The sequence below is a fragment of the Phocoena phocoena genome, chromosome 17 (genome assembly GCF_963924675.1).
Source record: "Phocoena phocoena chromosome 17, mPhoPho1.1, whole genome shotgun sequence".
Classification (NCBI taxonomy): Eukaryota; Metazoa; Chordata; class Mammalia; order Artiodactyla; family Phocoenidae; genus Phocoena; species Phocoena phocoena.
The window spans coordinates 59,280,412-59,306,233 of NC_089235.1; the positions used below are offsets into that span (position 1 = coordinate 59,280,412).

At 37.1% G+C, this 25,822-nt stretch overlaps 1 protein-coding gene across 2 annotated transcripts in view; it reads right to left on the minus strand.

Annotated features, from left to right (window-relative positions):
- Positions 1 to 25,822, minus strand: part of EIF3H (eukaryotic translation initiation factor 3 subunit H) — an 85,138-nt gene that overhangs the window by 13,841 nt on the left and 45,475 nt on the right. For both annotated transcript variants that reach the window (XM_065895126.1, XM_065895127.1), the window contains one exon: positions 864 to 1,031. In XM_065895126.1, coding sequence (XP_065751198.1) covers positions 864 to 1,031 — 168 coding nt within the window. The remainder of the gene's footprint in view (positions 1 to 863; positions 1,032 to 25,822) is intronic.

Consider the following 25,822-nt stretch of genomic DNA (forward strand, 5'->3'; position numbering starts at 1 on the left):
GTGTTAACATTCATGTTGCCTGAAACTTAACACAGTGCAACTTTTAGCAATAGGTGATAAAATGAAAACCAAAATAGACTGAAACAAGTGGAAAATTCATCAAGGTCTGATGATGCAATGTTTCCAGCCAGTATAAGTACACTTTAACAACTTGTTCTTTACTGTAATCCAATTGTTAACATACTGAAACAATTTGGGGGCAGCTCATAAGATTGATCGTATTCATTAGTATTTTTTCTGACAGATACTCAGGACGTTACATTTACTTCTCAGCTGGAAACTATATGCAAGTCTGCCAGATATGGCAAACTGTGAGTGTTTGGGGAGGGGGAAGGCTATAAAGCTGTTAAATTGCCTACAGTTCTGATACAGCACAGAACATCTGGTCTGGAGAGCTTGAGGAAACACCATTAAACAGGCCGAAAAGAAAAAAATCTTTGTGCTAAGAAACAGTCCAGGTTTTGTACGCTGCTGTCAGAGGTATAAAAAAACTTGGCACACTGTGTTATGATTGGTCAGTCACGTACAGAGCCAGACACTCTAGCAATCGGGGTTTGTTAGACATCTGGTCTAGTTCCACCAGCCCCTTCAAATGAGGGAGGGGAGATGGAGGAATAAAAATGAAGCAGCTACTCCAGCATTCCAAAATGTACACATCAGGGCTCTGATAGCAAGAAAAATAAACAGAAAGAAGGAAACTCTGTCTAGACTTAGCTGCTGCTGAGGCTGCTGCAGAAACAGGGTTGGTATTTACTTGAGAAGGCCTGCCAGGCTGCTCTTAGAGGCGAAAAGACAGAAAGCAAAAATAGTAGTAGTAATAATATTAAGGGAAGAAAAGAATAATAAAGGAAACTCCTACGAACCGTAAATGAGAACGACAGATTCTTCAATGGCATGCTGGTAACTGAACTGAGAATCCAGAAGCGCCCGGGTGACGAACGAGCCGTAGTATGTGGACTGGTACCAGCCCACGTGGAGATGGTCGATGTTTACATGGCGAAGGCTCCGCATCATTTCCATCTGATATTGGACTAGATGATGGGGACGAGAGGGACAAAAGAAAAACTATTTAATGATATTACCCATATTAAAAACAAGCCTTTTTGGAAACAAATTTCTACACGACTGTTTATTAGCTAAAGGGAACAGGTTTCCAGAGCTTAAATTCATTCGCTTCACATATAAAGAAAACAAATTAAGCTTTCAAATCATTAGGGCATTCCTTTTCTCATTAACAAAAACACATTTTGTAGAAACAGTATTAAAAATCTAATAATAATGCCGTATTCCAAACAAGTAATTATTTATTAATGTGTCTCCACTTTTAAGGAAAAAATGTGTGTAATTACTAAATTGGATGGCTGTAAGAAGTTATGTTTGAATTAGTAAGTTGAGAGTAGTTATCAACGTCTTCAACACAGCTTTTAGAACTGAGAAGTTAAAACCATCAAGAAAACCAACAGGAAAACAATTAACTACCACATTATTTAAGTATGAACAGGACACAAGCTGTAGCTGATTAAAAATAGAAGAATTCATTTTTGCCTTCAACTGGTGCCCCCTGCTGCATGTGCTAAGTTTAGGAATGAATTCTTTTTTCGTCTGTGTGTTCCTTTGTGTTAAGTAATCAACAGTATTTTTTTTCATTAGAACAGTTATATTTTAATCACCATGTACAGAATGAACAGTTGGATGACTTTTACATGTCAAATTAATGACTGTAACGTATATTATTAACTCAAAGCTGTATTACTAGAAAAATGGGTGCAGACACTATAATAATGTATTCTGAAAAGCAATATAGCACAATAATGAGTAGCAAATATGTAAAACAGGAGAAAATTTTATAGTTAACATAATATTCAAGCTATTTCTATTACAATAAAAATGCATGACTGTGTTGAGTAAACATATTTGCTTAACTCAAAAATCTAACCATTTCATTTCCAAAACTCTTAATCAGGTTTTAGCAAAAGTAAAGTTAAATGTCTGTCATTTCCTTGGTTATAGCACTACGGTTTTACAAAGCAAACAAAATTCAGGATCATAAAGTATAGAAGAACCTTCCCCAGATGGACACGGTCTTTTCAACACTTGTTACTAGGTAAAGAAAGTATAAATCTGCTTATTCCAAGGAAGGTTATATTTCTTATGATAAAAGATGGCAGCCAACTCATCAACTACTCAAGAATTATGTTTTTTTGAAGTTTTCTTTTTATATACAATATGAAGGCTTCAAGAAGGAGCAGTATAAAATTAACATGGTAATCCTGAATCAATTACCTTTTATCTTAATTTTTTCGCTTCTAGCATATAAGATATCCCCCTTCCTAGCCAGTTTAACAGATTCCTATCAACCACATAAAACTGGGATAGAACCATTGCTATTGTTTCTTTCTGCTTTAAAATTTCATAACTCTTTTAAAGTAAAATCACTGATTTGGCTAGTAAAATTTAATCAAATGTAACTTATGAATGAAAAATTCTAGTATCACCAGTAAAACAGGAGCCAGAACTAAATTTAATTATTTATTTTAAAGGGATAGGAAAGAGGAGATGGGGAGCAATTACCAAGCAACTGACAGTACAAACACGATTTTATAGGATGAGTTTTTTAAAACTGGTACTTATAAAACATCTGTCAATGTACAATTTAGCTATAATATAAGCAGAAGACAGATTCTACCAACTGGCAATAGTAGAAAAGACCCGGAGTCTAGTGATCTAGGTTCTCATGTCGGCTCTGAGATTTCTGCCGTGGGGCATATCGCTGTCCTTCTCTGATGCTCAGTTTTCCCATCTCCAGAAAGATCTGAGAGCTCATCCCAGTCAAAATGCTAAGATTCCACACTGTTCACTGGATATGCTAATTACAAGTAATGATTCTTCTATAAACTAAAGCAGGTAGCATGCATTAATAATTAAAATAAAAGTGCTTTCCTATGAAAAATATTCTGTAATCTTACTAAGTCAAACAGCCTGAATACAACAGATTTTATAATAGCATTTTCAGGATGCATGAAGTAGAAAACTTTACAATCAGTAGCAAACCTCCAGATTCCTTCTTCATCCAGAGTCTTACCTATCTTACAGCCCCTTGGTAACGATAAGGAGGACAATGAAGTGTTTCTCTCAGCTAGAGAAGAGACTAAAGACTTAAGCCTATGAATGAAGCCTGTCACCCTCGGAGTTACCATTGTAATAAATGCCAATGTATTTATTTCTGGGGATTGAGGGATGAATAAATAAACTTCTACATTACGGGTGAGGCTGGAGCACTTCTATTTTCCTCTTCTACAGCTTAGAAAATCATGACATACAAGATTTTACAAGGCTTTAATAAAAATTTATTTTTAAGGTCATAAGAGTTTTCATAGGATGAAAATACAAATCTAAGGGTTAAGACCAATGACAGGTGAGTTAAAAATTGCTTTTGAAAATCTACAATGAACTGGAATTTCACTATTACACACACAAAAAAATATGTGAAATTTCAGGTCATTCTTCATCTAGGTTTAGACCTACCACCCCAATTTTTTAAATTAAAAAACACAACTTTTTTTTTTTTTTAAATGCATGTCCTCTTGGAGGTATCAGAGAAAGAAAGGATCTAACTAAAAAGACTACAAGTGATCCTTGAAAAGGTGAGGGTAAGGGTGCTAGAGCTCCAAAGTGAAGTTGGGGTGCACTGAGGCCCAGTCCTCGCTGGAACTATACATATGAGGCTCCAATGAATGCACAGTTTAAAGAGGTTACTTCGATTTAATTAAAAAAAATTTTTTTAAGGAAGTCATATTTGTTCTATTATATGCAATCAAGAGACAACTCAGAAACAGCCATGTGAATTTTTATCTCTGCAGTGTTTTAGGTCTATGTCCTTGTTCTAATGTTAACACAGACATGTGACCCTTGTCTCCTTTCACAGTTTTTCCTCCTCCTCCAACCCAAGTTCTCAAAAAGTACAAAATAAAACCCTACAAAAGCTTCCCGGTAAACCTACGTGGGGATAAGAAATGCACAGCAGACTGTCCCACTAAACTGTCTCAAAACTGTGCTCCCAACACGCCCATCAATCAACTGAACTGAGCTGCCACACCAGCTGACACCCATTTACCCTCTGACACGGAAAAAAAAGTCGTGATACAGTGACACGCCAGTAAACTTTACACAGGAAATAAGGAACGATCATTCCAGATTCTCATCTCCCAGGCAAATGCCACTGCTTTAGTGGCTCTGCTAGTCCAGTCCCTCTCAGGAGTTATGCTCGAGGTGGAGGGGAGGGATACTGGAGGTGGGCAGGTGAGATACAAACAAGAGACCCAGTTTAGCTAGGACACCGGGTAAACAGAAAGGGGAAGGGCTCATGCTATCTGGAAAGGACTGTGAGGACGGACGTGTGTCCCAGCCCGCAGGCTCTGGGGAGTAGGGGCTGGTGCTATTTCCTTCTCATTCCCAGCCATCCTCACTTACCCTCTCCCTGCCACCACCCGCAGCTGGAGTTTTAAAAGAAGGGTAGAAAAGATGTGGCTAGACAGATAAGGTTCACTCCTATCTCTCAGAAGGAAGAGAATTACAGCAAAAGAAACAAAAGAGAAAGGAGAAGGAAAAGAAAACCAAAGTTCCTTGATATTAAAGTGCCACACCTCCCTATAGTTGAGTTAATGAAGATCAATGAAATAAGAGACAAGCATTTACTGGCAACTCTGACGAGTTGGCTCAGGGTTAGAGACACTTTCATTTTTGTTCTAAAGTTCTCGTATTTAACAGAAGCCCAAGTGGCAATTTCAACCAACGATATTAACTTCTGAGTTAATGGCTAAATATTTCTGGAGAACTTTCCAAAGATGAATAGCAAGGGAAAACTTTTGGGGAGAGGAGGATTACTTTAAAATATGATAATATTCAATAGAAAGGCTCAGAATTGTGTAGTGAGAAGTTTAGGAAAGAACATTTTAAACGTTGTTAGTTTAAAAAGCAAACCCCCTGCCGACTGACTGAGGAGAAACAGTGCACAGCAAATGAATTTCAAAGACAAATAGGTAGTTACTACCAAGCCAACTCAAATTACTAATACAAAAGCTACACTTAGATGCAATTGAGGTGGTGCTACAAAATTTGGAAGGATTATAAAAATGAGGTGAAGTTTTATAAATCTCTTCAACCTCTACAACTGCCTTCATTGCTTAAGCCGCTCCCAAGCAAAGGAGAGCCTGGTTTACAACACTGAGGAACTGCCCGCAATCTGGCACCAGTGCATTCACATTCACTTTTTCCAGATACCCTCTTTGCAAAACAGTCAATTTTAAACTGCCTAGAGCTAAACAGTCTTAACTGAGGCAGGCTGCCCAATAACTATTGCTTTCAAAAATCCACCACATTTGTTGGGCTTTCTCCCGTTTTATCTCCAAATATGAAAACACTGAATATACTATGCTGTCTTATATTTAAATGCTGTATCTGGACTCACACACTGGCAAACAATCGAACAAGAGTTTGAGATATGAGTTCTCCTTAAGATCACCGGGAAGGACACTGAATTCGAAGCTTTTCAGTTCAGCACGGTAATTAATCAGCATTCTTTTCACCTCCAATTCCTCACCTTCATTTTAAAACCCATCTTTATTTTATTATTTTAAGTGAGTCCTCATGAAATGCAATTTATTGCCAAAAAACAGGAACAAAGAATTACCACAGTTGGCCAGGCTGGGATGAGCTGAAAGTAGAAAACTGAAGCTGAAGCATACTTTAAAACTATCTGTCTGGCAGATTGCACGCGCACACGCGCGCGGCGGGGGCGGTGTGGGGGGGGGGGGGGTTGTTAGAGATGTCTTATTGGGGAACAATTAAAGGACCAAGTAATAAACTAATTTAAATTTTAAAAATTAAAAACAATTCAAAGGATCTATTGTCTTATTTGACTACTTTGATATTGTATCAAACAAATCCAAATCAATTAAAAATATATAATAAAATCTTATTAAAAATATACATAGATATAGTCTGGAGGAAAAGGACAAGACTAAGCACCAGGAAAGAAACTAGCACTTAGTGAGCACTTATATGTCACACTTCCTGCTAAGTGGTCTACATATGTTACCTGACTTTATTCCTCACAATAACTCTAATGAGCTAATCACCGAAATCCTTTTAGAAAAGCTGTTTACCACAGCTTGTAAAGTGGCAGGACTCAATTGGACTTTAGACTTTCTGACTCCGAAGCCCAGGCAACCATCCATTTACAGAATCTCATCTCTTCTTTATTAGTAAAGTGTAGAGTGAATTATTTCTGAATCAATAAAGCATAACAGAGATAGAGCAGAAATACACAATTTCTAGGTTTTCAGAAACCACAGCTTGTGCATGTTTGATCACTAAATTAACTAGTAATTTAGCACTACCAGTAAGATTTTAAGTGATAAAACTACCTTCAAAGATTTTTAAATGTCAAAGTTGAAATTATCACAAACATGTAATCAAACTCCTAAAACACTGCATTCTATGTTACTATTTGAAACTAAGCACTGGACCAGATCAAAGATGACCTGCACAAACAGATCAAGAAAAGGAACAAAGAGAGACCAGATGTAGTTGTACATGCTCTTTGAAACAAAGAAACAAACTAAGCTCAACCAAGAGATGCAAAGGGCTTTAAAAGCAAACAAACAAACAAAACCCCACAATTCTGAAACAAATCAATGATAACAACAAACATGACAGGAAAGTAGAATACATCAAAATATATCTGTTCTAGCATTAGGGCTAACCTAAGGAAGGCTTTTAAGAAACTTATCACAACCCTCCTTCCCAGCAGCACCATGAGACACCGTGAGCGCGGACAGGCTATGAACTGTGAAGGCTCTGCCACATTATTTAATAAGACAAACTATTCTGTGCTTTCCTCTTCATATCATATTTTCTGCCAAGCCACACATACGTTTCAGGCAATGCTCAAAGCTAGGAGCAGATGTAGATTTAAGCAAACACAATGTGCATTTGAAAAAAGAATTAAATAAGAGTCTACTTCGGGTAGAGAGAACTATAGAGTACATATTTCTTAAAACTTCCATATTCTCTTCACACACTCTGCATTACGTATTCATCCTTTTTTTGATCCCCCAATTAATACACCTGTTATTAAGGCCACGCTGGGACTGTTTAAGAACTATGGTAAGAGTTCAATTTCTCACAATATAGAGAAATATACAGTCCAATATAAATTCTACTCTACCTAGATATTAACCTGTTCTATTTAAAAAGAAATAACAAAAATACTGCCTTTCTTAATCTTACCGGAAATATTTTTTAAAGTGTTCATTTGTCCTGGGTGGTTTAATTTCTTCTTTAAAGTGTTTATGAATTCTGACAAGTAATTTCTTCTCTATGCCAAGCTGGGAATAAGGGAAGAGGATGTGTGTGCTACTCTATCTTTTAAAACTAGTAAGAGCTTTGAAAATTATTGGAAATCAGGGTTTTTTAGAGGTTTTAATGTATCCCAAGAAGTCTCCTATGAAATAAACTGGATTCTTCACAGAAAATACTATGTATATCCTGGAACAAATTCATATTGTATCTTCTTAACCAAATCATGAAACACAGCCAAGAAATCCTATTTCTTTGAGGTTACGAGAATTTTTTAAATATATATATACATTTATGTCCTTGGTCATGAAAACAGATGCGTGTAAGTGAATGACAGAGAACAGCAACTAAGTTAATTGTATGTCATTTGAGATCCATTTACACAAAGTAAATTCATTTTGATGGGAGCAAGGCGATATAGACCCCCTTTCCTTACCTATCACCATGAAGAATTCTCACTTAAAGAATAACCTACTGACCACTGCTACCACTTGCTACAATTAGGAGCACAGTATGTTAGAAGACCAAATGAGAATCTTTGGGTTTAGAAAAATATATATTTCATGCTCTTTCATGAGGACAGGTAACGCCCTGTCATATTTACAGGTATATATCAAGTACTTGTTTAATGCTGGCACAAAGTTAGGTACTATAAGAAATATTTCAGAAACCTAATTGTTGTTAATGTACTAGAGGATGGTCACAATTATTAGGAAATTATAGATCGATAAATCAATCCATCTCCATCTTACCATGTTCACAAAGGACATAAAGTAGCTTGCATTAAAAAGCATAACCAGTAAAATCACATCTAGGGAAAGTATAAATTAGATTAAAGAAGGTGGAAACTGAAGGTGAGGCAGAGACCTGAACAAAGTGAAGCAAGCCATAGATATTTTGGTTAAAAAACACAAATTTAGTTCTGGGCTCTGGCAATCAAGTCAAAAAGGGAAACGTGGTAATTTATATTATCCAAAGGGAGAAAAACATAAGATCCCAAAGTAGGTAAGGCTTTTATCTAGTTCTTAAGCCTAAAATGAAAATTTCATGTGGAGTCTCAATGGAAAACTATTGTACAGTTTTTTGAGAAGCAAAAGCATTCTCTAATAGAACAATCACCACTGATTTACCTTTTTTATAAATCTAGGTTTTTAAAGGAAAACAAGGAGAGAATGGCTCATGAGTCTTAAAACAGAAAACAGTTTGTACAAGTTACAAGCAGCAGCAGAAGCAGCAGCAGCAGGGGAATAAAAGAAGAAAGGGCTACCAAAATGAATTAATAGTTTCATCCTGTAAGAAACTACCTATCAGACTCAGGCTGTTCAAAACATAGAATGGGATGCATCAGCAGTGAGCACTAAATACTCAAAATAGAGAACAAATGGTCAGTTTTTGGAAGAACTGTTTGCAGCATACAAGCAATACTGTTCATTGTGAAACCGTTTACTGAGTATCACCTGTGCTGGGAGCCTGATAAAAGTTATAGTGACATGAGCTTTAAAGGTACCCCCTCTTCAATAGGAGCTGGTGGTCAATTAACACATTTCTCTCTCTGAACCTTAACTTCCCCACCTAAAATATGGTGGTTTCAACTTCCAACCATATGATGATGGCAATTTTAAAAACTTACCTCCAGCCCAGATGGCTGTTTGCTTAACGAGCATTTTTCGGTGGGAGTTCCATAGGTAATGCACTCGGTAAAAGTATACACTGACTTTATCAATCCCACCCTCCATGCAGACTAACTGTTTTCTCTCTCAGTGAGAGGCCCTGAGTCATCAATCTTGCCCACCTTCTCCCACACTCAGCTCATATAGTCCTCTACTTTCTTAGCAGCTCTCAAATCTGTTTTCTCCAAGGCAAAAATCATTTAGAATGTTTCTAAAAATTTTAACTGGGAAAATGCTCGTGAGATGCCAAGATGAGGAAAAAAAGCAGAATATGTGAGTAACCTAGGTTGCTCCCTCCTCTGAAAGAGAAAAACTAGAAAGAAATATGCTAAAATGGTAACGGCAACAGTTCTCCGGGGAGTGGGATCATAGATGATTTTTGTTTTCTTACTTATTCTTACCCTTATTTTCCATGGTTTTCGGCAAGAGAAGTGTGCAATACATACAATACTATAGGAGTACGTACACAAGTATCAACAGCATTTTCTTTTGCTCGCCAACTTATTACATTTAACATGGTCACCAAATAATCTGGATACCAGAGCTCCTAAACTGTGGGAGCAGAGAACAGAATATGGTACCAGACTATTCAGAAGAATCTGAAGTAGCCAACCTGGTCTGAATAGCATCTGCTATGGACTGAACTGTGACCCACCCCAAATTCTTAGGTTAAAAGCTTGACCCCCAATGTGATGATATCTGGGGATAGGGTCTTTGGGAAGTAATTAGTTTCAGTTGAGGTCATGAGAGTAGGGCCCTCACAATGGAGTATGTGCCTTTATAAGTAGAGACACCTCAGAGCTTGCTTCCTCTCTCCATCCATAGGCAGTACTGAGTAATCAGGCTGTGTGAAGACACAGTGAGAAGGTAGCCACAACCCAAGGAGACAGCCTTCACTAGACATCAACCCTGCTGGCACCTTGATGTTGAACTTCCAGTCTCCAAAACTGAAAAATAAATTCCTGTTGTTTAAACCATCCAGTTGTTTAAACCATCCAGTCTATGGTATTTTGTTACAGCAGCCCAAGCTAAGACACCATCTTTAACACATATTAGTTGTGTGACCTATGACAAACTGTCTCAGCTTAGGTGTCTGCCATTGTAAGATGGGAATAAAAACAGTATCGACTTCATGAAGTAGTAAAGAGGATAAATGAAAGCCTTAGCAACAAGAGCTTGGTGCACTGAATAACCTCAAGAAGAGCTCAGTGGGCTTTCACCATCACCTATCATTCAGAAATGCTATTTATAATCTAGAGGTTATGGTGTTTATCTGAGTCAAAGGAAAGTTTATGTACAAATATGAATATGATCAAAAAACAGTCTACTGTGAAAAAGGATTACAAAGGGAAAAAATACTTCTTAGACACTAAAACTATAAGCTAATTATTTTCAGTACAATAAAGAACAGTCAATAAGGAAAGAGACAAGCTACAGAAATTAGATTTCGAGAAAAGGTAATCTTGGGTGTACTATTATTACTGGGTATATAACAATATACTTGCATTGTGCTATATAAGTTTCTATCTCCTGATTGCATTTGTAAGTCTTCCAAATAAAGGAAATAAGCTCCCTGCCCCCTCCCCAACAGGTGACTTTAGAAACCGTACTGAGAATACAGGTGGAAATGGGAAGGAAGAGTGAGCAGCAGTGCCACCTTACACAAGGCACTGACTGAGTAAAGGTTACTGGAAATACTGCCCACCCAAGTGACGGAGCTAAACTCAGTTCAATATAGCAAACAGCTTTCTAATGTGCCACCTATCACTTAGTAGGGTGATCCACTCCTGCAGCCTCAACTGTCCAAAGATAGTGCCCTTTACCTTCAAACATCAGGACAATTTGGATTAGCAAATCAGTATTAAAGATGCTATAAGAAGAAAGCTTGAAGGACACGAGTCTTTGAAGAGTATCCTTAACTGCAACGCAAAGGGAAAGCTGGCAAGAATGGAAAATGACAGGAGTTAAAGAAAAGGCTAGGAAGAGCAAATAACTTCCTATGGATTATTTATACCACAGAAACAGAAGGACTTGTAACCACTCTCTCCATCCAACCCTTTCTTACCCCCATCTCTTCCCCTACACACTCAGCTTCATGCAAACTTATTTTTATGGGGTAAGGAATAAAGAGGTCTATGCTGAGAAAAAGAACAAGCAGAAACCCACACAGCCACCACAATAAATCTGAGGCTTGATCCTTGTGGCTTGTTTTTAATGAGGCCATGTTACTTTTCCTGTTACAATCTCCTTTTCCCAAAACCATACAAATATGCACTTTTGTGGAGAGAGGGTGTAAAGCTTTCACTCAATTCTCAAAGGGGCTAAGATCCAAAAAAGAGTAACAAGCACTGAGATGCAACAGAGAACAAGCCAAATGTGGTCTTGGCTCTCAGGGAACTTCCACTCCTCTGTGCACATGTAGGGGGAAGGTGGGAAGGAGGCAAGATGTGAAGCAATAGTAATCAATTCAGTTCAGGGGCAGCCAAACAGTAGCATAGACAGCACTGAGATCACCAAAGACACACTATTCAGGGAGAGTAAAAATGACAGGCCAAAGGTCCCAAGGAAACCCCAGCAGGACACCCAACAGATTGTCACTTTTACCCTTGTCCTACCAAAACCAGGAAGTTCATCATGTGGGAAGCTGGATGGAGGCTTCATCTAAACAACTCTGTGATTTAGATTAGTAATTCCCAAGAGAAAATACACTCCTTGACTGACCAGGTGATATGACCGGAGCTAGTAAGCTAAGACTGTTCTAAAGGCAAGGAGTGGTGATCCAAACAGAGAGGTAACCTTTCTCCATTTGAGAAGAATACACATTTTGGGGGAAAGCTGGTCTCTAGCAAAAATGTTATGTTATAAAAATACACTTAGCACAAACTGTATCCTGCTATGTTACAAACGTACCTTGAAATACAGTTCTACAGTCACACACTAAAAACCATCTTCAAGCAACTCAGTAATCCTGTTATCTTTTGGAGTTTTTACACAGCGATCTCTAGAAACCATTACTGAGACTTGTCTAATCAGTTGTCATTATGTAATCTGAGGTTCCTAAAGATGCTTTTCTATAGTGGACCTCTTGGATTAGAGAGGAAGATGAAATAGAGCATACAGGCGAGAAATAAAAATCACTGAAAGGCAAGAAAAGTATTACAGAAAGATGCTGGAAGGCTACAAAACAGACCAAATAATTCTCTTCCGCAATTGGCAGGCAGGATCCTGCCAGATGTTTGAAATAGAATTAACCTCTATGGGCTGCACTGACAGAAATACACTGCACAACTATAAATAAATAAATATCTAGGGAAGCATAAATAACTATCTAGGAAAAGGCTATCTTTGTTTTACTTTCCCTGAACTTGTTTCAGATCGTTCACCCCCCACTCAAACCGCCAAAAAAACCTGTCCCTCACTGCAGTGTCCAGATACAGAGCGAGCTGGGTATGCCGAGACTTGAAAAAAGGTGCCATCTGCAATCTTTCAAAGCATTTTCAAACCAGGTAATATCACCTTAACAACAAAAAAAAAACCCTCTTTTATCCCCAAAGGATATGTATCTCTTCCTTGCAGAATAGATTTTGATGGTCAGATAAAGGCAATACAAACAGCTTACAGAGGCTTCCTCCTTATATTCTGAGGAAGAAAATTCTTGAACAGCAAATTCATACATTCATCCCTTCATACATTCACACAGCAAGTATTTATTTCAAGCTATAATGCGCTGGACTCTTAGGTGCTGTCCAGCAAGAGGGCAAAGACAGAAAAGGTTCCTGCAGCTGACATTCTAGTAGAGGAGCAGGGTGACAGCCAGCATTCCTGGGTCTACTCAAATGCTTAATGTTCCGTAAAGAAAATATCTGGATAATCACATATAGTTCTCTGGGCCTTTAAAATGAACAAACTCTCTCTTTTAATAACAACCAGGAAATCAAGCTTGGGAATCAAAGGCCTGGCTTCTTACTTTGCAAAATAATACAGCACAGAAGACTAGTTGCAGGCTGAGAAAACAGCAGACCTGAATGGCATGTTTGGCTTTGCCATTAAATACAATAAAATAAAGCAGAGGAAAACCTCCAAATAACCAAACTGCCCTTAAAATTACAGTTTTAAAATCATCTAATTTTTAATGTATCTCAAATGAAAAAATGATTTGGATTAATGCTTATCACATGGTAACAGTGATCAAATAAACAGTAGTAAAATGGCAATGATTACCCTTGTGAGAAAACTGACATTTTTTAAGAGTTAAGGCAGGGACCAGATAAAAATCCCCCATGAATAAAACTTCATGTGTTTCTCTGCTAGGTTTTGAAATTGGAATCAACTGTCTCTACTGTGCCTTCAGGTGCTAATATTCCAGAGATAAATGGGGGACAAAGTCAGTTTCACTAAAACTATGATCTAGAAACCCTAACAATAAGAATGGTCAAAAGGAGGAGAGAAGTATAACAAGGATCACAGTTTAAGAAGTGACTAGAGTTCTAGACTACAGAGCATAAGTGGGTTCCTCACACAGACAACAGGCCTGAGGCTAATCCCTGAAGGAAGAGGCAGAGGTTCAAAAACCATCATTAGATTTTCCTCCCAACACAATTTTAGTTCAGACAAACAAGCACTGGAACCACCTCTCTCACACGTGAATCATCTGCAGAACATTTAATGGACCTCTGCACTCATGAAAACCACTGATTTCAAGTTTTCAAAAAGTTATCCTAATTTTAATTATATAAATAAAAGTTTTAATGAAATTAAAAACGAGACAAAACTGCTGTATATCAGTGACAGAGATGATTTGCATTTACCTCCAGGGTTTAAATATACAGCCTGGAGATGGATGACTTGAATTACAGGTTATATATCTAAGAAGGTTCTTTTCTCATTCTATTTCTACTAAATTAGCAGCTCCTTACTCAGACTTGTAGCTCTCATCAGGAAAAGCAGCCAGCATTTCGTTACTGTCAGATGATGCTACATATATGAATGAAATAGACTAGATTCTAATCCTTGATTTCATTAAGCTCTGGAGCTATTCATATCCTGTTGCACTATTTAGATGTAGTTTAATATGTCTAGCAATCTCATCAATTTCTTCCTCTAATAAATTAAAATTATCAAGGCTTAGTAAAGTGGGAACACTTTCCTCATCCCAGTATCATAATCTCAATGTTTAAAACTGTGGTATTTTTACTCAAAATTAATACTATAAAACTACTCAAGATACTACATGTTTAGCTAAAACATGCCACTTTAGCAAATTATTTGAAGGAAGGAATGAAAATAGCTTTTACTGTCACTGACTGTTATAAAGAAGGTATAAAAATGTAACCTCTACTCTCATGTCAAAGATTCATACAGGTATCTTTACGCCTCACAGGCAGGTTAGAAAAGCAGGGTCAGATTTAATCTCTTCCCACACATTTTTCATTGAACATATTCTAAAGATAAGTATTGAAAGACTGAAATTTCAATTTTATTATCTTCACTATTTTCTTCCATACTAAATTAAGATTGAAAAGCATAATAGCATTATTTCATCAAGTCTAAAACTCCACTAAAGCATAAGAAAGGAAAGAGAGCTAGCAACTTTAATTATAAAACACCATGGATTAAAAAGTACATCTCAATTTCATAGATGTTCAGGTGCAAAAACAAGGAGAGGAGGGGAGGAGAATTCTAGAGCCACTGAAGCTGTTCCCTGTAAACAAAGAAGTGTGTGGGCAGGCACTGTGGCAGCAATGCTTTTTTCTTGCCAGAAATACAATTGTACTCTATCAGTACTCTAACACGCTTTTTCTAGTCTATATAACTCACAAAATAGTTGTTAAATAAAAACTCTTCTCTTGAATCATGGATTTTCCATAATGAACAAAAAAATCACCTGGCACTTTTCCTTCATACAAGAATCACATATATGCTAAGGATGAATGCTTTTGTGCACATCAACAGTGAAGCTGAGTATATAGTAACATGCATATTTAATAGGAAGTGCTTTTGCATGTTCTATGTGATTGAAACTACGAAATATTAACTAACAGTAGTTTTGTAAAGGAAAGGATATAGGTACTCTGCTTTCTCGCCAAACACAGCATTTTGTCATTAACTTTACAGCTGCTTTTACAAGGTTATCTGCAATAGTGCAACTTCTACTTGTGTTATTATTATTTTTTAATTTACTTATATTTTATTTATTTATTTATTTATTTTTGCGGTATGCGGGCCTCTCACTGTTGTGGCCTCTCCCGTTGCGGAGCACAGGCTCCGGACGCACAGGCTCAGCGGCCATGGCTCACGGGACCAGCCGCTCTGCAGCATGTGGGATCCTCCCGGACCGGGGCATGAACGTACCCCCGTCGCCTGCATCAGCAGGCGGACTCTCAACCACTGCACCACCAGGGAAGCCCCTCTACTTGTGTTATTTAAAAAAAAAAAAAAAAAAAGTGCTACTTTGAATGATGCTCTGGTAGTTGGGACTCTTGTCCACCTTTAGCGACAAGATTCATTATTTTTGGAAATAGTTCTTTGGAAAGTATTACATTTGTCCTGGAAAAACTTTATTGATTTATAAAAATTGTCATTGGAGTTTTAAATCACATGTTTTAGTGGCACTGTGCCACCACTTGACAAAGTTTCTTAAATAACCAAAAACTTTGGGGACTAGGGGCAAATTATTCAAGAAGTCCATAAAACCTACTTTTGAGGTATGTGCCACAGTGATTCTTATTCACTTTCCTTTTATTGCTTGTATAAATCACCACATTCTTAGATTCTCATTCCTAGCATATACAGATCCACATTCCACAGAGGCCAGAGTTTCTGCGGACATTCTGGGCCAGATAGTTCTTTGTCGTGGTGGCTATCCTGTGCGTTGTAGCATACTGCACAGCACCTCTGCTTCCCACACACTGGATGCCAGCAGCGCTCCCCAAAGTGATAACAGAAAGAATGTCTCCAAACACTGCCAATGTTCCCTGAGGAGCAAACCCCAACTCTCCTCAGAACACTGATGCAGGCACTGGAACCCTGTTCGATTATCACATATTATTCTGAGACACAGTGATTTTGTTACTATTTTTACGACTCAATGAACCATTCTGCCCCCCATTTTTGAGATGGAATTTCAATACAATAATAAGAATGAAAAATTCAAATTCGACAAACAAAAATATGTAAATGATGTAAAAGTGGTAACCAAAACAAACTACCATATGTAACTATCATCTGAGACACACTGACCAACTCACTATCCTTTAGAGCACACATACAAGCTTTAAGAACAATTATTAGGAATGTAGAGAAGTCTTCTAGGAAAGTCATAATCAACCTTACACTTCAATATGTAAAATGTATATGACAATTGTTTCAACGCCTTTTCCTCTGAAAACACCAAAATTTGAAGGCAGAAAGTGAAGGATAAATTTTTTTAATGTTCATATTTTAAGTGTTTTAATATAAAATTCACTACTATCAAACTGTGATATAGGCCAGGGACATGAAGGACTTTCAACTGGTTTAGAAAAACTATTAACAAATACATGTGCAGTTGAGATCTGCAAGTTGGGGGCCAATTATGGCGATCATGCTTTCTTATAACTTGTCTCTTGATACAATACTATTTACTAACACTAATTATAGAAAGACCGGAGGGTGGGTAGACCACAAGCCTGAATTAATACAACAGTACTAATATACATGGCAGGCAAGGGAAAGGCTAGACATATATTACTCACCTTTCAGGTCTTAGCTCAGAAACCCCTTCTTTCTGGAAACTTTCCAGGTTCCCTAGTCCAGGCTAAGTGCCCTTACTTTGTGTACCGTGCTCCTGCTTTTATAACATTATTCCACTACGCTATAATCACCTTGTTGTGTTTACATTTTCACAAAAAAACCACTGTGTCCTCAGCACCAAGTACACTGCCTGGTACAAGTGGTGCTTTAGTAAGTCCTTCTTAAAAAAAAAAACTCAGATGAATCCTATGATAGCTTTCCTTATGATATACAAAAGGAATAATAATAAATGCAAGTTTATCCAGAGTAATTAATAACAAGGAAAGAGAAAAAAAAATCCTGAAAGCAATCTGGAACACTGCAAACACTGGACTAGAAACCTCAATGAGCACTGCAGAAGACTGTCTATATTTAGAAAGAATGAATCGACATTACGTAGCTAATTTACTTACGTCTTTTTCAGAAGAACATATTGTGGGAAAATAAAGATAATATTTAAGATTATGTTGTTTTTTGTTTGTTTGTTTTTGCGGTACACGAGCCTCTCACTACTGTGGCCTCTCCCGTTGCAGATGTGCAGGCTCAGTGGCCATGGCTCACAGGCCCAGCCGCTCCACGGCATGTGGGATCTTCCCGGACCGGAGCACGAGCCCGTGTCCCCTGCATCGGCAGGCGGACTCTCAACCACTGAGCCACCATGGAAGCCCTAAGATTATGTTTAAATGGAGAATTTTACTCCATTGGGCAGACTATAATTCAACATTATTTGTAATCAAATAAATTTGAACCAAAATATGTCAATTTTCACCTGAAAAATATGTAACTTTAAAAAAATATGCACAATGATGGTGAAGATGTGGTTTAATTGCAGGGTGACATATGTTCTGAGTGTGGCTGGGCTCCAGTTTATATTTGTCCAAAGCCCACATTACTTGGCATAGGTTTGGAACTAAAGTTTCCCAATTTGTGTGTTAAAGTATATGGTCACACTCAAATGATACTCTCATATACTACTGAGAGCAACAACCTTTAAGGAAAAATGCTGGGTCTAAGAAAAGCTTCTACTTACTGAGCACCTATATTTCAATCAATAAATCAGATACTCCCTATACTTTATATGTAAGGAAGATATTACTTTTTCCATTTGTTACATGAGTAAATTGCCCATATAATAGGTAAGTGACCACCATGGCTCAAAGCTAGATGTTCCCAGCTACCAAGCCCACATTCTTTTCAATATACCATAAAAATATTTATGTCCTTTAACTCTGATTCCTCTGCTGGAAATCAGAAAAAAGGTTATAATTCATAACTGGAGGGAGGGGTATGCTTTTAAGTGATCATCAAAAACTGTTTATAACAAAAAATTAGAAATTGACTAATATGTCTGACAATAGGAAGAAGTTGTGATACATTTATGCCTTCAAAAGTTCACAATACAGGGGCGTCCCCGGTGGCGCAATGGTTGAGAGTCCGCCTGCCAATGCAGGGGACACGGGTTTGTGCCCCGGTCCGGGAAGATCCCACATGCCACGGAGCGGCTAGGCCCGTGAACCATGGCCGCTGTGCCTGCGCGTCCGGAGCCTGTGCTCCGCAACGGGAGGGGCCACAACTGTGAGAGGCCCGCGTACCGCAAAAAAAAAAAAAAAGTTCACAATACAGCTTTAACAATGGTGAAAAGCATTCAAAAACACAATAATATGCAACATAATATGAAACAGATACAAAAGGTAAAAGCACTCTAAAATTTAAAATGTTAAAGATACTTAGAAGGAAATATACCAAATTATTAACCATCATTATGTTAAAGATAAAAGATGGATAATTTTTCCTCTTTTCCAAATTCTCTGAAATATTGTTCTATTAATCTTTTATAATTCAAAAAGCTTATTTAAAAAAGAAAAACTTAGCAGGGGCTAAAAGTTCAAACAGAGTACATTCTGTTCTCTAATTCATAACAAAATTCACATGCTCACAAAAATGATAGTTAAGTTTAAAGATATAGATAAGATAGGAAGAGAAAAAGCAAAACAGAGATGCAAGAATTTGAGAAGTTCAGTAACAGAAGCATTTCAAGAGGTAAACCAGATGCTCCTATGGAACTGCAGCAGAAGGTCCAGGAGACAAATTCATAATGTCAAAGGCTATATCAGATCAAAGAGCATAAAAGTAGGGTCCATTTGCTACAGAACCGTCTGTTACACTGAAGAGATCAAGCCTCACTAAGCTCTCAGCAAAACTCACAATTAAAATCAGTTGAAAGCTGTTGAGTAAGAAAGCAATGGAAAGATGAGAAAACTGCTTCCTCAAGCATTTCACTGGGAAAAGGACGCTTGGGAATCGGGTCAAAACAAAGCAGTCAAAAGCATAAGTTAAGTGAACAGTGTCTCATGTGAGGCCATAAAAAGTTAAGTTACCAACAGTAATTAGCAAATATCCATGATATTTGCTTTCAGTGCCACAATGCCTCTCTCTCTAAGCGTCTCTCTTCTGTTTTACTTTTCTTTAGATTAGGCAATGTTACTGTCCTTTCTCCAGGACTTCTCAAAACCAAATGAAAAACTCTTTAAAAAGATATTGCTGTCTTCAGAGGCAGCATGGTTCAAATGCCCTCACAAAACATTTCACAGGTCACATTTCAAGAGGGCAGAAGATGCATACTCTGGTGAAATTACTCACAATAGGTAAAAAGTAAAAATTATTCTAAGTGTTTGGTCTGTACCTAATAAATTTACCTTTCCTACAAAATTAAAATGGAATTGTATTGAGGACATGCAGGATGGTATGAAGCCAATTGAGCAGGAAATACTTGATCTCTTGGGGGTAAAAGTCTTAGCTTCCAACTGCCTGTTACTTCTATTCAACAACCTAATCAAGAGAATATATAAAAATGAAATGTTGTGATATGTTGTTTGCTATGGCTGTGGTGCATGAACTTGCCCTGAGACCTCTGCTGAGATGATAATCATCTGACGCTGAATTATGACTACTATATTAAGTGCCTGTCCAGAGAAAATCAACTAAACTCACATGATTGTTTAAGGTCAAAACATCTCAGAATACCTATCATCCACAAACAATAACGTTTTACACATGGTGTCATAAAACAAAAATTTCAATAGACATCTGCTGTATCAGGAATAAGAACAGACAGAGCCATACCCCAGACATTAAACAGAATGCCTTTTCATTGTCACAATGCCCTATATAATGAATGTATCCCTTTAGTATGAGAGAGATCAGCTTCCTTCCTACCTAACTACTCCAATTTTGAGCTTCCCTTGGGCTGCCATAACAAAATACCAGAGAAGTTTACTTCCTCATAGTTCTGAAGGCTGGGAAGTCCAAGATCAAAGTGCTGGCTCATTCGGTTCCTGGTGAGAGCTCTCTTCTTGGCTTGCCAGCCTTCTCCCTGATGCCTTCACATAGTGAAGAAAGAAGGCGAGCAAGCTCTTGGTATCTCTTCCTAGAAGGACTCTAATCCTACCAGACCAAAGCCCCATCCTCACGGTTTCATCTAACTCTAGTTACCTCCCAAAGGCCCCATCTCTAAGTACCATCACATTGGGGGTTAGGGTTTCAACATATGGACTTTGGAGGGACACAAACATTCAGTCTATAACGACTTCTATTTAAATTTCTCAATTTGGCAATGGGGTGTGTGCATAGGGATGATGACATAAGCTAAAACTGTTTATTTAAATCATAACAATTTTTGAATACAAAAGGTTGATATTAATATTCATAAAAAGGACTATAAGAAAACAATATCAAAATTGGGCAGAAGCAAAAAATAAAAAATCTGGTTATCATGAAGATGCTGTTTTGTAAATGCTCTGGTCACAGCATATTCAGTGATTTATATAACCCTGGCAGGTTATATACACTGAATTCTTTTTAATTTTAGCCAGCTTTATTTTTTTAAGCCACAAGACGAATAATAGTAGCCTACATTGATTATTAGCCTACACACCTCACATGTATTTATGATAATCCTCCCAACGGTTCTATTGTGTAGGTACTATTATCCCCATTTTACAGACAAGGAAAGTGTAAGAACTGTCCATTATAGTAGTACAATTTTAGAATACAGAGTTTAGAAGAAGAAAATAGGACCTGTCTCTAATAATTCTCTATCTGGAAAAAGGACTATTCACAAATCTGCAGCCTTTCATTTGACTATTAATAAAAAGAGCCTGTCTTTGTTCTGTGTTTTAATCTCAAAGAGAAGCTATTATGCTATAACCACTGGAGAGAGCCAAGATGAAACTGGGCAGAAAGGATCAAGTTCTCACCAGATGGAAGTCTTGCAGACATGAGAGCTTTTACCAAAATATTTGATTGAAAGTAGGAAGAAGGGAGAGTGTATCTTCTGAAATGCACTATAAAACTGTTCTTGCTGGATCCACCCCCCTACAGTGAAGATGTAGAATGAACACGAAAAAAGCAAAGTTTCCAAAAGAAAAGGTGCCAGGATTCCTCCCTTTCTCCAATTAATACACATTTTTCAATTACATTGCAGCTATTATGTTCATATTATTCAAAAGAAACAAGATGATGCATTCCTCGATACTGCTACTTTTACAAAGTAATGCTTCTAATGTTACATAAAACTGCTAAACCATTATTGATGGGAAGGAAGAACACAGAAATTTGGAATATCGTGAAATCTTTTCCAGACTCAGAATTATGACTAGTGCTAAAATTCAAAGATTGAAGGAAACAGATAAGAAAATAATTCTTTTGAACTGTAAGCATACACTACAGGAAGTATGCATAGCATGAAAACATTTTATTGTTTTTATAAATCAACATCCTGCAGATGTTATGATTAAGAATATCCACAATTTGTTCAATTATAAAATGTTTTAAATTGCCAAATTAGCAAGAAACTCATATCTGCTTCAAATGCTTTTTTGGAAGGAGTATGTAAATCATAAATAGCTGTTGCACAATCAACAAAGAATATTACTTGACTGTTTATTTCATAAGAAATAAGTATACTGTTGAAATATATATTTCCCAAACCTTTTCAAACAGAATATACAGGCAATATCAATTACAAAAGGTAAAATGTAGCTGCAGCACAATTTATTTGATATTATGCAAATCACTCAGTCTTTCAGGTTATAAAAGACTGAGCCTTTTCTCTTATTTATAAACAACCACAGTCTGCCTAAAATAAACTTCAAATTCTGATTTCTTATAGTGTTTGATACAAGAAACTAACCAGAAGTTTGCCCTAAAGAGAAATGGAACATCTGGTGAAATGAGTAACATGCTTCAGGATCACATCTGTTGCTAAGGTTAGTATTCCAATGTGATGGCTGTAATCTCCATGCTAAGTGGTAAAAGCCTAACGGAGAATAAAAAGGTACTAAAGAGGCATCTTCTCCAACCCCAGAGTGCTTTCTTTTTCTCAGCAATGTTCTAACAACTGGGCCTCACAGAGTACTTGGAGAACTATTTCTGTAATAAGTAAATCCTTCAGTTCAAAACACGGACCTATTCAATAGACTGCTTCTACCATGGGATGGCTGATTGCGTCCCTTCCCCCAAGTATATTAATCTAGGACATTAATCAAGACAAAATGTGCGCTATTTCTTGTCTGTGATTCATCAATCTATTCTTTTATTTTTCAATTCACCAATAAGAGAATCTGGAGTAGAAGAAACAGGAGAGAAAAACTGAGAGAAAGCCCAGGTGACCAGGAGAGATGGCATTATTAATTCAAAAAAGGCTGCTTTCACAAGCACACCATGCTCAGTAATCTTTCTCCTCCATTTACTTTTAACTTTCAATTTTACGCCATAAACAGCAACAACAAAATTCTATGCTTACTACAGTATAAATTGCCTTATATTTGTGACACTTTTTAAAGCCCCTACCGTGCCATCAAAGGTTCCCAAACAAGGAAAGATCTGTACAGCAGGAGAGGAACCCACTTACATTTTCTAACAGCTGTGAAGGATCAGTCCCCTCGAGTAACAGAAATCAAATGCAAACTAAAAAGTGTTTAGAAATCAAATGTTTCCATCACCTCACACTATCAGCTACTTCCGTTAGTATCCATGAAAGAGACATGGATTTTATACAGCATTTCAATACAATAAACTTTACTGACAGTAGAAAAGAGAACACAATTACAGACTAATCCTACTATTAAACACAGGAAGTCATCAATGAAGAAAATGAATACTCAACTTCCCATTTCTGTCGCTTCTCTACTGGACTAAACAACTAATCACAAATGCCTTAGGGAAGAGTTTACAAGTGTTATTTATGAAGCTTATCTGGGGTTCCATATTCTGAATTAAAACCATATTACTTAAAATATAAAACATTTAGCATCACATCAGGAATTGATTTTACACCAAGTTCAAAGTCAATGATAAGCCCTATGGAGGGAATTTTATATAATTTGTGATGGTTCTGTAAATATCTTGACTACCTACTAATCAGAAAGGATAATACAGTCTACATATCCTGGAAAATAAAAGATGAGTGACCAAATGGGCTCAAATCATCCATATTATGCTAAAAATAGGAGGATGTGAAAAGATTTTCAAATGTCATTACAGAGTGAGTCTCAACTCCAGTTCCAGATGACTTCTGCCAGCATTTCCTGAGCACCTATCTCTTTTTCTAGGCACTAAGGTAAAAGCTGACAGCCAGCCTTGAATCAAGACATAATCTTTGCCTTCAAGCGGTTCAGAGTAGGTAAGAAAGCCACATTAGCAATACCATGTGATAAATTCAAGGTATATGGGTTGCAGAGTTGACACAAAGGGAACTATGGGGATAGGGGCATTAGGAAAGGCTTTGCAGAGGTTCAAAACCTGCGCTAAGTTTTGAAGGATGGGAAAGAGCTTGCCAGACAGAAAAAGTAAGAGCTGGAGTCAAGCCTGAGGAAACCACCATGCAAGGCACAGAAGTGTAAGAGACTCCAAATTTTTAGGGAACCCTATAAAACAATCTCATACTATATAATGTGCACAGGAAAAAGAGTAAGAAAGAAGGTGGAAACCATATGCCTGAGCCAAATCTCAAAGCACCGTAAGCCAGGGAGACACGGACTTTACTGTGCAGGTACAGAGGCGCCAGAGAAGGGTTTTAAGTAGGAAAGTGACACTCTGAGACTTCTGGGTTTTTTTTAAGGCATCACTTTAGACGGGAGAATGGACTAAAAAGGAAAAGACTTGGGCAAGGAAACCTGTTAAAAGGCTACCACAATAATTCAGGCAAGAGATGATGATGAAAGCCTGAAGTCAGGTAATGTAGACAGACTGAGCAGTTAACATGAAAAATGGAATATGCTCAGCAACTTTACATGGTAACTTTAAAACTAGCTCGTGCAAAAAGTTTAAATGAGCCACCAAGAAAACATCAAAATTCCAAAAGGCATTTTAGGTTGTGTGCCACATTAAAGGAATACTGCAAAACAATTTCAATTAGTAGGAATCAACAAAGTTCACACATTCAAGAAAAGGACTAGAAATCCACATCGTGCCTGCTCCAACCTTGGTGCTCCAGCAAAAGAAACACAAATCACAAAGTGGTGTCACAAAATTCACAAATCAAAAGTGCAACCTGAAAGTTTCCAAATAAATAACTGCGATAATTTATGATTACATAATTTGTTACTATATTATCTAAAGAAAAATACATGTAGGACTTCAAGAGAAACTGATGCAGCCATTTGATAGGCTTATGAAGTATTTTCTACTTGGCTCTTAAGTTTTTCTTTTTTTTCCTTTTAAGAGAAGGGCCAAGAGACATTTGTTTAATCTGAGGGCATTTTTACGGGCTTTTAAAACAGCATCATTTCCAAACTGCTTTTCCCATGACTGCTTTCATTTCTGGAATAATTTTCGAATATACTGAAAACCACCTAAATTTACAAAAACCTCTAACAATGAGGGTTGCTAAGTTATTGATATACTTCATGATTCCTTTTAAAGATACTTGTAATAAAAACTTGGTCACAAAAGCAATCATTCATTCAAGTAAGAAACCTAAAATGCCCAAGACACTAAGCTAGAATGAATCAGGTCTGACTACTGCCTACGTATACTTATAAAATACAAGCTAAGGTTAGTTAAAAATATAGTACTTCAGAGGGTCGAGACACATTCCGAGCACAGCTTAAATGCAACACGACAAAATGTTACTGTCAACACAAAGCAATAAAAAATAAAGATAAATACCATATTTAGTCAGCCCAATTTAACTCATAATTTCCCTCACTTTTATCTATATGATATTCATATAACGCAGAAAAACTAAAGAAACATTTGAATACCAAGGGAAAAGTTCCAAAAACTTTGCAACAAGCCCCTACTGTCAAACTCACCACAAATGTGTTAGACAGCAGTGAAATGCCTTCTTCTGAATATACTCAAGTACGAGCGCTAAACACAGAATGCTGTCTAATCTCTCTGGTATTCATACCTTAAGGAGTCATAAATGGTCAACTTTAGCATACAAAATGTTTTGACATATACAGTGCTTTTAAAAACCTAGAAATTTCACATAAAAATTGGAAACAATTCAAATGCCCACTGAGGACAGAATGAATGAATAAAATGTGATATATTCAAATAGAATACAGCAAGAAAATAATGAATGCACTACAGAGGATGAACCTCAGAAATACAATGCCGAGTAAAACAAGCAAGACACAAAGAAAACATACACTGTCATTACACTTATAAAGTTCAAAAACAGACAAAATTAAATTCATAATGCATAAAAACATACCTGGTAAAACTATAAAAAATAAAGCTTCAGAAAAGTCAGAATACTAGTTACTTCTAGGGGGAATGCAAGGGAGTTATGATCAGGGAGATTCTGTGGTGCTATCCATGTTCTATTTCTTGACTAAAGTAGCCGTTATGTGGATGCTTGCTTTATAATTATTCAACAAATTGTGTTTGTTTTATGTACTTCTCCTGTAAATAGACGTAGGAATTCAAGAGAAACTGACTCAGCCATTTGATAAGCTTTACGAAGTATTTTCTACTTGGCGCTTAATTTTTTTTTTTTTTTCAAGTTAGAAGGG